This window comes from Bufo bufo, chromosome 1, assembly GCF_905171765.1.
Source record: "Bufo bufo chromosome 1, aBufBuf1.1, whole genome shotgun sequence".
Taxonomy (NCBI): Eukaryota; Metazoa; Chordata; class Amphibia; order Anura; family Bufonidae; genus Bufo; species Bufo bufo.
In genome coordinates this window covers 786,375,680-786,389,937 of record NC_053389.1, presented here as the reverse complement: position 1 = coordinate 786,389,937, position 14,258 = coordinate 786,375,680, and the positions used below count along the sequence as shown (strand labels likewise).

At 43.2% G+C, this 14,258-nt stretch overlaps 1 protein-coding gene across 2 annotated transcripts in view; it reads right to left on the bottom strand.

Annotated features, from left to right (window-relative positions):
* Positions 1-14,258, bottom strand: part of ICAM5 (intercellular adhesion molecule 5) — a 73,956-nt gene that overhangs the window by 47,680 nt on the left and 12,018 nt on the right. For both annotated transcript variants that reach the window (XM_040414926.1, XM_040414927.1), the window contains exon 2: positions 9,980-10,058. In XM_040414926.1, the coding sequence (XP_040270860.1) occupies positions 9,980-10,031 (52 nt within the window). In that variant the 5' untranslated portion in view covers positions 10,032-10,058. The remainder of the gene's footprint in view (positions 1-9,979; positions 10,059-14,258) is intronic.

The following is a 14,258-nucleotide window of genomic DNA, read 5'->3' as shown; positions in this document are numbered from 1 at the left end:
GATAAAAGACACTTGGAAGTTGAGAACCTGATGGAAAATTCCTCAAATTCATGTTCAAGTCCTACCACTAAGGACATAGAATTATAGGTAATTTTGGTGGGAGTGTAGCTGGCCAGCTAAGACCTGTCCTAGGTTGCTAGTATAGCTTATATGTGTATACAGCTAGACCTGCCAATAGCCTTAATACAGTTTCTATGTTTATGTGTTAAAGACAAAAGCAGAGTTATTTACTGTGACATCATGTTTTGGATGTCATATAACTGTTATATTTTGTGTTCACAGAAGCAGAAAAAGATAATATGCCTTTAAGATTCATTTTGTAATGTAAGGTAAGCTCAGTGACACAGCAGAAACAACAGAAAGCATAGTGTTAATCACAGCCAGCTTCTCACACAGCAAGAGTTTTTACCAATTACAGCCAGCCTCACACACAGCCTGTCTGGGAATTCCCTTAGCAGGAGCTGCTAGAATCATTATTCACCAGAGACAGGAGCTGAAGAGACATTCACTCCACTGAGAGCTGTGTTTTTATGGAAGCAGTGAGGCCAAAATAGGTATTTAAAACAGTTATATAATGTTCCTACTGTTAGTATAGTGATTAGAACTGTATATTGAACCAGTTATATGTGTGTTTACTTACAGTTCTACCAAATTGCAAGCAACACGTGCAGATGCATCGCCCCCATGACACAGGCAGCCACACTTACTCCGAAACACAGACATTTACCCTGCTACTGGAGACAAAAGAAGGGCTCCCTAGTCATGTTACACCATCAGCCACCCCATTTGCCAGAGGTATGGTCTAACAGACTGCCTGTCAGTATAACACTGACAGGCAGTGATTACTCAGAAATCCAAGTTAAAGATCAGTACGTCTCCAAAATGAAAGAAAATAAATCAAAAAGAAGGAGGCCTAATTTATCTCTATAGACAAAAAATATAAAAGTTACATCTCTTGTAATTAGGCAATGAAAATCAAAGAAATGCCTCCGGCCCTTAGTCTAGGTCCTTAAGGGGTTAATTGGATCCGTCGCCTTAATTTCCTGTGTAATATCAGAGCCGGCTCTATGCAAACTAAAGGAAGTTAATACATTGACACTGCACATCTCGTTTTATATAAAATTATTTCTGATTATAATTATTCTGGTCGTGCACAATACCGCAGAGCTGAACTTCACCTATAGCGAGTGCCCCTCGGAACTGAGGCTCTGGTACTTTGATACCCCACCCAGAACTCACTGTAGGGCTGAACTGTACAATAACCAAATAGTTGCAGAAACGACATACATGAAGCATACAATACTGGGAGAAAACAACACTCTGAAACACACTCACTAGTGGATGACAGGAACCGAATGCGGAAGGTCATGGATGGTGGAGATGATCCATCAATGGAATGGATGGAAGAGGTAGAGAGTGGATGAATGACAGTAAACAGGAACGGAGCAATATTGAACTGACCTGATCTAAACACAGCAAATCAGCCAGCAAAAACACAACAAACACACTAAACGCAGTGAAACTAGAGATTACAGAACACACCGAAAGCACACTTGGCTACAACAAGATACAACTGCAGAACCACAGATCCCATGATACAGAACAAAATATCTGAAAGTCAATTATTCAAGAAAACGCTATATCTAATACCTAAAATGGAATAAAACTTAATTAAAAAAAGGCTCAACAGTTAGCAACTCCAGCCTAATTAATCAGGCGAAGCAAAGTGATAACCAGACCGAGATTCAGATGAAAGGGCGCTGCATAGCAACGAGCTAAACAAAGTTAGCAACTAGGTGAACATGAAGCAATAGAGAGACCCCTCTTGCTTATTACACTATTGAAGATCAATGGCGCCTAAGAGCTTTAAGTTGCACTGCTGCACTGCTCCCCACTTTGACCAGTGTCATAATCAGTATTGATCATTATTCTGAAACAGCTAATAGGTGGAAAAAATGAACTCATGACTGCACATTGAAGACGTGACTGCACATTGGAGGGGTTAATGATCCCAGTACCCAGGCATATTCATGTCATGTGCTATTACTTCCTCATCACGTACAGCACATTATTATATCTCAAGTAAACAACTCAGAATCTCACAAATGTCCCGACACATTCTATTCTCATGTATATGGACAATATATGACACTGTGGTACTTGTCTGACGGTGGACACTGTCAACCATATTATCTCTCCGTGGGATACGTTTTCTACCAACTGGTCACCCATTGGGTCAATCACATCCATCTCTTAGCATTGCCTGTAGAATGAGAGACGCTTGCCCCCACCCATTACTGAGCAGAGATGTCATGAAATCTACAATATGTCCATACGCTAAGAAACATGCGCCCTAACTTAGAAGGTTATAATTTCTTTAAGGCCTCATGCACACGACCGTTGTGTGCATCCGTGGCTGTTGTGCCGTTTTCCAATTTTTTTCGCGGACCCATTGACTTTCAATGGGTCCGCGGAAAAATCGGAAAATGCACCGTTTTGCAGCCGAGACCGTGATCCGTGTATCCTGTCCGTCAAAAAAATATGACCTGTCCTATTTTTTGACGGACAACGGTTCACGGACCCATTCAAGTCAATGGGTCCGTGAAAGAACACGGATGCACACAAGATTGGCATCCGTGTCCGTGACCCGTGGCCGTAGGTTACTTTAATACAGACGGATCCGAAGATCCGTCTGCATAAAAGCTTTTTCAGAGATGAGTTTTCACTTCGTGAAAACTCAAATCCGACAGTATATTCTAACACAGAGGCGTTCCCATGGTGATGGGGACGCTTCAGGTTAGAATATACTAAAAGAACTGTGTACATAACTGTAGTTAACACATTGGTGGCCAGTGTGGCCGCCCCCCCCCTCCCTCCCCTGTAGTTAACTCATTGGTGGCCAGTGGGCCCCCCTCCCTCCCCTGTAGTTAACTCATTGGTGGCCAGTGGGCCCCCCTCCCTCCTCTGTAGTTAACTCTTTGTTGTCCAGTGCGGCTGGCCCCCCCTCCCTCCCCTGTAGTTAACTCTTTGTTGTCCAGTGCGGCCGGCCCGGTTGCCATGGTTACTTAGCAATTTGTAGAAGCATTATACTTACCTGCGAGCTGCGATGTCTGTGTCCGGCCGGGAGCTCCTCCTACTGGTAAGTGACAGGTCATTAAGCAATGCGCCGCACAGTCCTGTCACTTACCAGTAGGAGGAGCTCCCCGCCGGACACAGACATCGCAGCTCGCAGGTAAGTATAATGCTTCTACAAATTGCTAAGTAACCATGGCAACTGGGACTGCAGTAGCGTCCTGGTTGCCATGGTTACCGATCGGAGCCCCAGCGATTAAACTGGGACTCCGATCGGTACTCTCCGCTGCCACCAATGATAGGGGGGGAGATTTTAATTAGGAGGGGGAGGGAGGGGGGAGGGAGGGGGGAGGGCCCACTGGCCACCAACGAGTTAACTACAGGGGAGGGAGGGGGGGCCGGCCGCACTGGCCACCAACGAGTTAACTACAGGGGAGGGAGGGGGGCCGGCCGCACTGGACAACAAAGAGTTAACTACAGGGGATGGAGGGGGGCCGGCCGCACTGGACAACAAAGAGTTAACTACAGGGGAGGGAGGGGGGCCGGCCGCACTGGACAACAAAGAGTTAACTACAGGGGATGGAGGGGGGCCGGCCGCACTGGACAACAAAGAGTTAACTACAGGGGAGGGAGGGGGGGCCCACTGGCCACCAATGAGTTAACTACAGGGGAGGGAGGGGGGCCGGCCGCACTGGACAACAAAGAGTTAACTACAGGGGGAGGGGGGGCCGGCCGCACTGGCCACCAATGTGTTAACTACAGGGGGGGGGGCTGCCACCTGCCAGGCAGCAGGGGGCAGTCATGTACACAGTTCTTTTAGTATATTCTAACCTGAAGCGTCCCCATCACCATGGGAACGCCTCTGTGTTAGAATATACTGTCGGATTTGAGTTTCACGATCTAACTCATATCCGACAGTATATTCTAACATAGAGGCGTTCCCATGGTGATGGGGACGCTTCAAGTTAAAATATACCATCGGATTGGAGAAAACTCCGATCCTATGGTATATTAACTCCTGACTTTACATTGAAAGTCAATGGGGGACGGATCCGTTTGAAATTGCACCATATTGTGTCAACGTCAAACGGATCCGTCCCCATTGACTTGCATTGTAATTCAGGACGGATCCATTTGGCTCCGCACGGCCAGGCGGACACCAAAACGACTTTTTTTTCATGTCCGTGGATCCTCCAAAAATCAAGGAAGACCCACGGATGAAAAAACGGTCACGGATCACGGACCTATGGACCCCCTTTTTGCGGACCGTAAAAAAAACCGGTCGTGTGCATGAGGCCTAAGCATGATGAGTGGTGACATCATTGGGGGAAGAAGTAGATAATTTCTCCTCCTCACGTGGGTTACAGTAGAAAAATGTGAAGCTGGCCATACTGTATACTTTTTTCCACCGACCCCCATACGCCTCAACAGATGGCCATGCTTGCAGGGGTTCTCAGAAGAAAAGGGGAATAAACCTCTGCCTGATGCCTCCTAACTCTTCTTTCCCCAAGATCTGCCGTTGAAAAAGAGTTGGGACAGCACCATAAGCATTACAGGGTCGTCCGGTTGACAAAATCATTGGCCAATGTTTGTCTAATGTCTATGGCCACCCTGAGACATGGAATTGCTAACAAAATAATGCACCTTTAGTGATACACCCTGAGGCACAAACCCAGGCCACCTCCTCGTTGAGTCTCTGGAAATATTTTTTAAATATACAATATTAGGTATCTCAGAAAAACAACATTAACCTCCAAGTTCTTCTAATATTTACTGTAACTCAGACTGTAGTTTTGGCTGATATCACCTCAAACATTTAAAAAAATCAATAAAAAACGAACCCCCACCCCTTTATAATGTCCAATTGGACACTGATTGTCCGATCGTATCAAAAACAACAGATTATGGCCGATTTTAAATTGAGCAATTATTCTTTTGAAAATTGCACTGAAATATCAGAATTTTAGCTGCTTCCGGCCTTCCCTGGTGGTACTCTTTGCCGGAACCCTGTGTACATATTTGTGCGATGTTGTCACGGCCTATGGTGTGCACTGTGACACTGTTGCTACACTTGCGGTTGCCCGCGGCAATGTGTTGCTGTGTGTGCATGCGGTTGCAGTGTCTCGGCCTTCTGGGTGATTACCGTGACATGGTTGCCACGCATGTTGTTGCCTGCGGCAACATGTATTTTTGCATGCTTGTGTGTGCACTTACCCTTTAAGTGGCTTCCTCCCCTTGTCTGGTGTTGGAAGGGTTAACTCCCTTCCTAGTGTTTTGTTATCACTAGGGTTTATGTGGGTGTGGCTGCTTGGGCTATTTAGCCTCTGCTGGATGCCTGAAGCTGGGGGGTACTCCAGCCATGGTGTATGCTGGAGCTATCCTCCTGGTCTTCATATTCCATCTGTCCAGTGAGGGCCACCCTTGTGGTCAGAGAAGATGTTTTTATGGTGTCTTACGTTTATTGCAGCTATGGGTGTCCTGGGTCCCTGTGTGGTTTGTGGTGTGTGCTGTGTCCTTTAATGTTTGTGTGGACACCAGCACTTGTGCACGGGTTCCAGTCAGTGTGTCTGTGGCAGGTAAGTGTGTTTCTGGTTTCACTTACCTTACAAGGGGAAAGAAGACACCCCAAGGTATTTCGTGATGGGCATAGGGAGTTCATGGAAGTTTTTATTTTTTGTCACAAGTTAGTGGAATATGAGACTTTGTAAGAAAAAAATAAAAATAAAAAAAAATCATCATTTTCCGCTAACTTGTGACAAAAAATAAAAAATTCTAGGAACTCGCCATGCCCCTCACGGAATACCTTGGGGTGTCTTCTTTCCAAAATGGGATCACTTGTGGGGTAGTTATACTGCCCTGGCATTCTAGGGGCTCTAATGTGTGGTAAGTAGTTTGAAATCAAAATCTGTAAAAAATGGCCTGTGAAATCCGAAAGGTGCTCTTTGGAATGTGGGCCCCTTTGCCCACCTAGGCTGCAAAAAAAGTGTCACACATGTGGTATCTCCGTACTCGGGAGAAGTTGGGCAATGTGTTTTGGGGTGTCATTTTACATATACCCATGCTGGGTGAGAGAAATATCTTGGCAAAAGACAACTTTTCCCATTTTTTTATACAAAGTTGGCATTTGACCAAGATATTTATCTCACCCAGCATGGGTATATGTAAAATGACACCCCAAAACACATTGCCCAACTTCTCCTGAGTACGGAGATACCAGATGTGTGACACTTTTTTGCAGCCTAGGTGGGCAAAGGGGCCCACATTCCAAAGAGCACCTTTCGGATTTCACCGGCCATTTTTTACAGATTTTGATTTCAAACTACTTACCACACATTAGGGCCCCTAGAATGCCAGGGCAGTATAACTACCCCACAAGTGACTCCATTTTGGAAAGAAGACACCCCAAGGTATTCGCTGATGGGCATAGTGAGTTCATAGAAGTTTTTATTTTTTGTCACAAGTTAGTGGAATATGAGACTTTGTAAGAAAAAAAAAAATCATAATTTTCCGCTAACTTGTGACAAAAAATAAAAAGTTCTATGAACTCACTATGCCCATCAGCGAATACCTTAGGGTGTCTACTTTCCAAAATGGGGTCATTTGTGGGGTGTTTGTACTGTCTGGCCATTGTAGATCCTCAGGAAACATGACAGGTGCTCAGAAAGTCAGAGCTGCTTCAAAAAGCGGAAATTCACATTTTTGTACCATAGTTTGTAAACGCTATAACTTTTACCCAAACCATTTTTTTTTACCCAAACATTTTTTTTTATCAAAGACATGTAGAACAATAAATTTAGAGAGAAATTTATATATGGATGTCGTTTTTTTGGAAAAATTTTACAACTGAAAGTGAAAAATGTCATTTTTTTGCAAAAAAATAGTTAAATTTCGATTAATAACAAAAAAAGTAAAAATGTCAGCAGCAATGAAATACCATCAAATGAAAGCTCTATTAGTGAGAAGAAAAGGAGGTAAAATTCATTTGGGTGGTAAGTTGCATGACCGAGCAATAAACGGTTAAATTAGGGTAGGTCAGAAGTGTAAAAAGTGGCCTGGTCATTAAGGGTGTTTAAGGTAGGGGGGCTGAAGTGGTTAATATTCAGATTCATGGTGGTCAAGAGCCTCAGATGTCAGCAGGGGAAATCTGATTCTTTATGTGCGACTGAAATGGTTTCACGCCTCAAAGATTAGCCTTGATTGTGCCAGTGTGCAAAGTGTATGTCCATACAGGTGGTTATGGTGGAGCAATCGAGGAGCAGAGCTTAGCCACTCATATCTACAAGCATGGCCCTTATAGGGGTATTCCCACATGGGACATTTATGGCATATTGATAGGATATGCCATAAATAGTGATGGACGAACATGTGCCAGGACGGTTCGCGAACGCGATCGTGCAAACGCGATCAAATGTTCGCGAACCGCAAGTTCGCGGCGGGTCCTATTCCTTTTAATGGCAGACGAACCTGAAAAACCTTCAGCTCATATTTGCAGCCAAGAAATAATTACTAGAAGTGCACAAATAGTCCCACAACATGGACAGTGACATACCAGATGTATTATTCGAATTTGCGATCTCCATTCATTATTTTTTTCAATGCGAAATATCGGCAATATAATTTTCGTGCATGCGCAAATGCACTATAAAGAAAGTTTATTGGTATATAACACCCCGCTTCAATCAGTTTTTTTGGGGGACGACTGGTATATCACACCAGTAGAAATTATTTGTTCCAATAACGCTTGTGCCTCTATATACCTGCAGTATCGCAGCAGAACCGCACACAACTGCCGCACAATACAAATGCACTATAATATACTTTCTAACATAGAAAGCATATTATAACATTGTACAAGGAAGGCAATCCATTAGAATATACATAAAGTTAAAACGTAACCTTTAATAATGTTACTATGAGGGTCCATTCACACGTCCGTAAGTGTTTTGCGGATCCGCAAAACATGGACACCGGCAATGTGTATTCCGCAATTTGTGGACCGCACAACGCCAGCACTATAATAGAAAATGCCTAATCTTGTCTGCAATTGCGGACAAGAATAGGACATTTTCTATTTTTTTTCGGAAACGGAAGCACGGGTGCGGATCCGCAAATGCGGATGTGGACAGCACATTCCGGCCCCATTGAAAATGAATGGGTCGGCACCTGTTCTGCAAAATTGCGGAACGGATGCAGACCCATTTTGCGGACGTGTGAATGGAAGATATCCCTCAAAATGAAAATAAATGTAATTATTAAAGTTAAGCAAAAAGCATAGACGTGGTCGGCAATAACAAGTGCTCGGCAGCACTAAATCAGGTGCTCAGCGGCACCAAATCAGAAACCATATGTCCTACCACAATCCGGGGGGTTCCAGTGCACATCCATGAATCCCGGAGGGAAACCAAAAAACATCTATCCCTGGGCTAGATGATGATGTGGTATTGAAGGACAGGGTGGGCAAAGAACTGTCCCTGATATTGCCCTACAGGGGGGTGCTATTCTGGCCCTGATAGCCTAACCACAGACCACCCGCCCTGATAAGAGCGACCCCGTCCGGAACCTTACCCTATATAAAAATGGCCCTAGTAAGCCGCTAGGCCCCTGACTTTCAGGTGATCACTATATAGATCTATGTGTTTTTGACTCATTATAAAAGTATATTATAAGTATATCGCACCCCTCTGTGTATCACACCTATCGATAGCACACCTATAAAATGACTTTTGTGGCCCTAATAGCTAGTGTTTGGTGTCCCTAACAGCATGTCCCTGCTCCACACAGCAACCTCTATCTACACTGGCAAAACACTGAATGTAAAATGGCGGCCAGATCAGGTTTATTTATAAGCTAAGGGGTATGTCCATGTGCTAAAACGTCTCAATTGGCTGTCCTGTACCACCTAATGGATGTGTCATGGGTCAAAGTTCTTCACAATGTAAAAGAATATGGCGGGCGCGAATATCTCCATATGTTCGGCGAATCGCGAACACGCAAAGTTCGCCGTGAAATGACCGCCGGGCGAACCGCAAGGCCATCTCTAGCCGTAAATGTCTGATAGATGTGGGTCTCACCTGTGGAACCCCCTCCCACTAAAGTGAATGGAGAGCAAGCTGCACATGCGTGGCCACCCTCCATTCATTGCTATGGGACTTCTGAAAATAGTTGATTGCTGTTTCGGGTATTTTTGGAAATACTAAATTTGTGAAGGGAGGGTGGCCACTCTTGCCCTCCAGTCACTGCTATGGGACTTTGGAAAATAGCCGAGTGTACGCTTCAGTGAATGGAGAGCTGGCCATGCATATGCGTGCTCTCCGTTCACCGAGATAGTAGAGGGTCCCAGAGGTGGGACCTCCACCTATCAGGCCAGGATATGTCATAAATGTCCCAGATGGAAATATCTCTTTAATCTGTCAATAAACAAGGGCTGGTGGACCATATAATGAGCCCAGCTCCCAGCATCTCCCCCTTCAAGCCCCATGCAGACTTTTTGGCTCTAAGCGACACAAATACTTGAGCTAAGAACTGTTTTGTTTCATGAATAACCCAGCAGATTATCTAAAAACTGAAACATAACAAATTGTCAATCCCCAGACATCAAACCTGATTTCACTGCCTTAAAATGTTCATATCCCACAGATGTTCATGAAGATAAGGTATGGCGTGCAGTTTGACAAGGTTTTCACACGAGGTAGCTGATGCTCCCTATTTTCCCATCGAGCAGAATCTGAAGACCAGCACTTGGTCAGGAAGAGAAGAACCTCATAGAGAACCACCAGCTCTCCATCACAAACATCCTGCCAAACAACACCCCGTATCTCAGCTTCCTGAACTCCCCCATCACTTGCATTGATAGCTACCATGTGAAGCGTGAAGTGCCAAATAGAGTGAAAATGAAGGGGAAACTTACCCAAAACACACCATATTCTGAAGACCAGCGTGAGGATGGAGAGGAGCTTCATTGGACAGCGGTGTGAATCTCAGTGCGGCTGTAGGGTTTAGAAAGAAAGAATTTCTGCTGCTGTCTGACTCTTACAGACTTTGACAAAACAATAGATGGAAGGAAGTCGGCTGGTGTGAGATGCACTGATGTTTTTTTTTTCCCTGGGACTTTCAGATTGTTTTATTGCTGAGTAGAGTGCGAGAAACATCTACAAATGGTGCAGAAAAGGGCGGTATTATACGGAAAGCCTTGAGGGTGCTAAAGCCGGAGGTCTTAAGGCATAGTTTAATCTTTATGTAAAGAGGGATGGAGCTCGCTATGTAAAAGAGAACTCAAAGGGTCCTCACATTTAAAGGGTGTACATACTTTTGCAAAGCCATATTTTATTACTCCAGTGTATCTGCAACAAAAAATGAGGCAACTGTGATTATGATCAAATTGTTTTGCTTTGTGTACACAGCCCTTATGAAGATGTGGATGTCTCTTCAAGTGTTTCTTCTTAAAGGGTTTAACCCATGATGGCAACTTATCCCCTATCAACAAGATAATCCAATCGTTGGGGCCCCCAACAATTGCAAGAACGAGGGCCCGTGCTCCCCACATGTCTGCCGCTCCATTCAACTCTGTAGGATTACCTGAGGTACCTGAACACAGCTGAATGGAGCGGTAGTGATCACCACTCCATTCAAACAGGGGAGCATTGGCCCCCTAGTTGCGGGGGCCCCAGGATTCAGATCTCCACCGATCAGACACTTATCCACTATCAAGTTGATAGGGGATAAGTTGTCTTCCTAGGACAATCCCTTTAATCAGCATAGGTAGGTTAATGATAAGCTGAAAGAGAGGGAATGGAACAACACAGAACCGCATAAACAGACTACACATAGCATTAATGTGTAGTCTGTAATTATGGAGATGCTAGGTTTGCATAGGAGATGTATACAAAAAACATATTTTTTATAATGAAGACGGTGGGGGAGATTTATTATGTCTCTATGCCAGTTTTCTGGTGTGGAACAGTTGCAAACTTTTGCAAAAGTTTATGACTTTTCATCCTTTTTATCTCTACTTTTCTAAAAAAGTGGGTGAAGCATGGGCAGGAGGAGGCATGCTGCGGGCAAACTCTCTGCGACCAACTCATCTAACAACATGTGCACCAGAAAACTGGGGAACATTACACCAAAAATCTACTCCAGCTCCAATAGATTTCCATTCTGCTGCGCTAGATTCAGAAGAGACATGTTCCTCTGTATTTGTATACTGATGACATAAGCAATACTCAAATTTGTGATATTTCGCAAATTTTTGGCCGAATATTCGCCATAAATTCGCAAATTTGAGAATTCGTGATCTCCAGTCATTGCATACTTGATTGCGAAAAGCTGCAATGTAATATATTCGTGATAAATTCCCGATAAATTTGTGATAAATTTGCGATTAGAATATTCAACACTATTCGCGAATATCAATATTTAGCACTATATTGTAAATATTTGTGAATTCTCGAAGTGGCAATATTCGCGATTAAAATTCGCGATTCGAATATTCGTGCTCAACACTATATTTGTATGTCACACCAGCGCAGGACAAATTAAGACATGCGTACACTACACCAGTCCTACTAAATCTCCATGTATATGTAAATATGGAAATGTCTTGTTCTTTTAGACACAATGGAGACAGATATGATTTCAAAATGTATGTCTCTAACATAAACGCCATATTGACTAAGGTGATGGCACCGAGACCTTGTCATGAAAAAAAGTAATACGAGGAAATACAGGTGCAGTGGCCAGATTACGGGGGGCCCCAATGCTTAGATGTCACCATGTGTTGCTACTTTCCAGAAGGGAAGGGAAGGCATGGTGCACCCCAATGGGACATAAGTCTAGAGAGTCAGGGTCTGCAGTAAACCAGGGTACTTCTTTACTGGAGGAGCTGAAGTGCAGAACAATACAGGCAATACACCGAGCTAGCTTCTCTAGTCTACTCCCAGGCAGTAGAAGTTTTGATGCTGAGGAAAGGCCTGAGCTAACTGTCCCTCTCTCTCTCAGAAGGCTGGTTCCCTGGCCAAAGGCTGGTGACAAGCAGTGTTATATGGAGTAATAGGAGGAGATATAGAAGAGTTTATATGGCGTAAAAGCAGGAGATATCATATGGAGAAATAGGAGGATATATAGGAGAGCTTATATGGAGTAATAGGAGAAGATATAGGAGAGGTTATATGGAGTAATAAGAGGAGATATAGGAGAGGTTATATGGAGTAATAGGAGGAGATATAGGAGAGAGTATATGGAGAAATAAGAGGAGATATAGGAGAGGTTATATGGAGTATTAGGATGAAATATAAATATGGAGTAATAGGAGAAGATTTGGGGAAAAGTTATAAGGAGTAATAGGAGGAGATATAGGAGCGGATATATGAAGTAATAGGAGGAGATATAGGAGAGGTTATATGGAGTAATAGGAGCAGATATAGGGAAATGTTATATGGAGTAATAAGAGGAGATATAGGAGAAGTTATATGGAGTAATAGGAAGAGATATAAATTAGTTTACGTGGATTAATAGGAGGAGAAATAGGAGAGGTTATATAGTTAGAGGAGGAGATATAAAAGATGATATATGGCGTAATAGGAGAAGATATAGGGGAGGCTATATGGAGTAATAGGAGGATATAAAGGCGAGGAAATATAGAGTAATAAGAGGAGATACATGAGATGTTATATGGAGCAATAGGAGAAGATATATAGGATAGGTTATGTGGATTAATAGGAGGAGATATAGGATAGGTTATGTGGAGTTATAGGAGGAGATATAAGAGAGGTTATATAGAGTAATAGAAGGAGATATAGGAGAGGATATTCGGAGTGAAGGTGACAGGTAAATTTATAAGATTAGGCAGAGAGAGGCCAAACAAGTTATATAAGCTTCTAAAGCACAGGCAGAAGAGAAATTAGCTCAGTCAGTGAAAAAAGGCGATAAAACATTCTTCAGATACATAAATGAAAAAAGGAAACTAAAACAAGGAATTAACAAATTAAAAACAAAAGAAGGAAGGTATATGGAAGAAGATAAAGAACTAGCTGACTGCCTCAATGAATACTTCTGTTCAGTTTTTACAAAGGAAAATGAAGGAAAAGGACCTCAGTTAGGAAGGAAGACTAATGAATCTTTTGATGCATGTGTCTTTACAGAGGTTCTAAGTCAACTGTCTAAAATTAATACAAATAAGTCACAGGGGCCTGATGGGATACACCCAAAGCTATTAAAAGAGCTTAGCAGTGAACTAGAAAAACCATTAACAGATTTATTTAACCAATCACTGGTAACAGGAGTCGTCCCAGAAGATTAGAAATTAGCAAATGTTGTGCCCATTCACAAGAAAGGCAGTAGGGAGGAAACGGGCAACTATAGGCCAGTAAGCCTGACATCAATAGTGGGGAAATTAATGGAAACCATACTTAAGGAGAGGATTGTGGAACATCTAAAATCCCATAGATTTAAAGATGAAAATCAGCATGGGTTTACTTCAGGGAGGTCATGTCAAACTAATCTTATTGATTTTTTTGATTGGGTGACTAAAATAATAGATGGTGGAGGTGCAGAAGACATCGCTTATCTAGACTTTAGGAAGGCTTTTGCTACTGTCCCACATAGAAGGCTTATCAATAAATTGCAGTCTTTGTGCTTGGACTCCCATATTGTTGAATGGATTAGGCAGTGGCTGAGGGACAGGCAACAGAGGGTTGTAGTCAATGGAGTATATTCAGACCATGGTCTTGTTACCAGTGGGGGTACCTCAGGGATCTGTTCTGGAACCCATATTGTTTAATATCTTTATCAGCAAAATTGCAGAAGGCCTCGATGGCAAGGTGTGTCTTTTTGCTAATGACACAAAGATTTGTAACAGGGTTGATGTTCCTGGAGGGATACACCGAATGGAAAAGGATTTAGGAAAACTAGAGGAATGGTCAAAAATCTGGCAACTAAAATTTAATGTTGATAAGTACAAGATAATGCACCTGGGGCGTAAAAACCCAAGAGCAGAATATAAAATCAGTGATACAGTCCTAACCTCAGTATCTGAGGAAAGGGATTTAGGGGTCATTATTTCAGAAGACTTAAAGGTAGGCAGACAATGTCATTGAGCAGCAGGAAATGCTAGCAGAATGCTTGGGTGTATAGCGAGAGGCATTACCAGTAGAAAGAGGGAGATGCTCATGCCGCTCTACAGAGCACTAGTG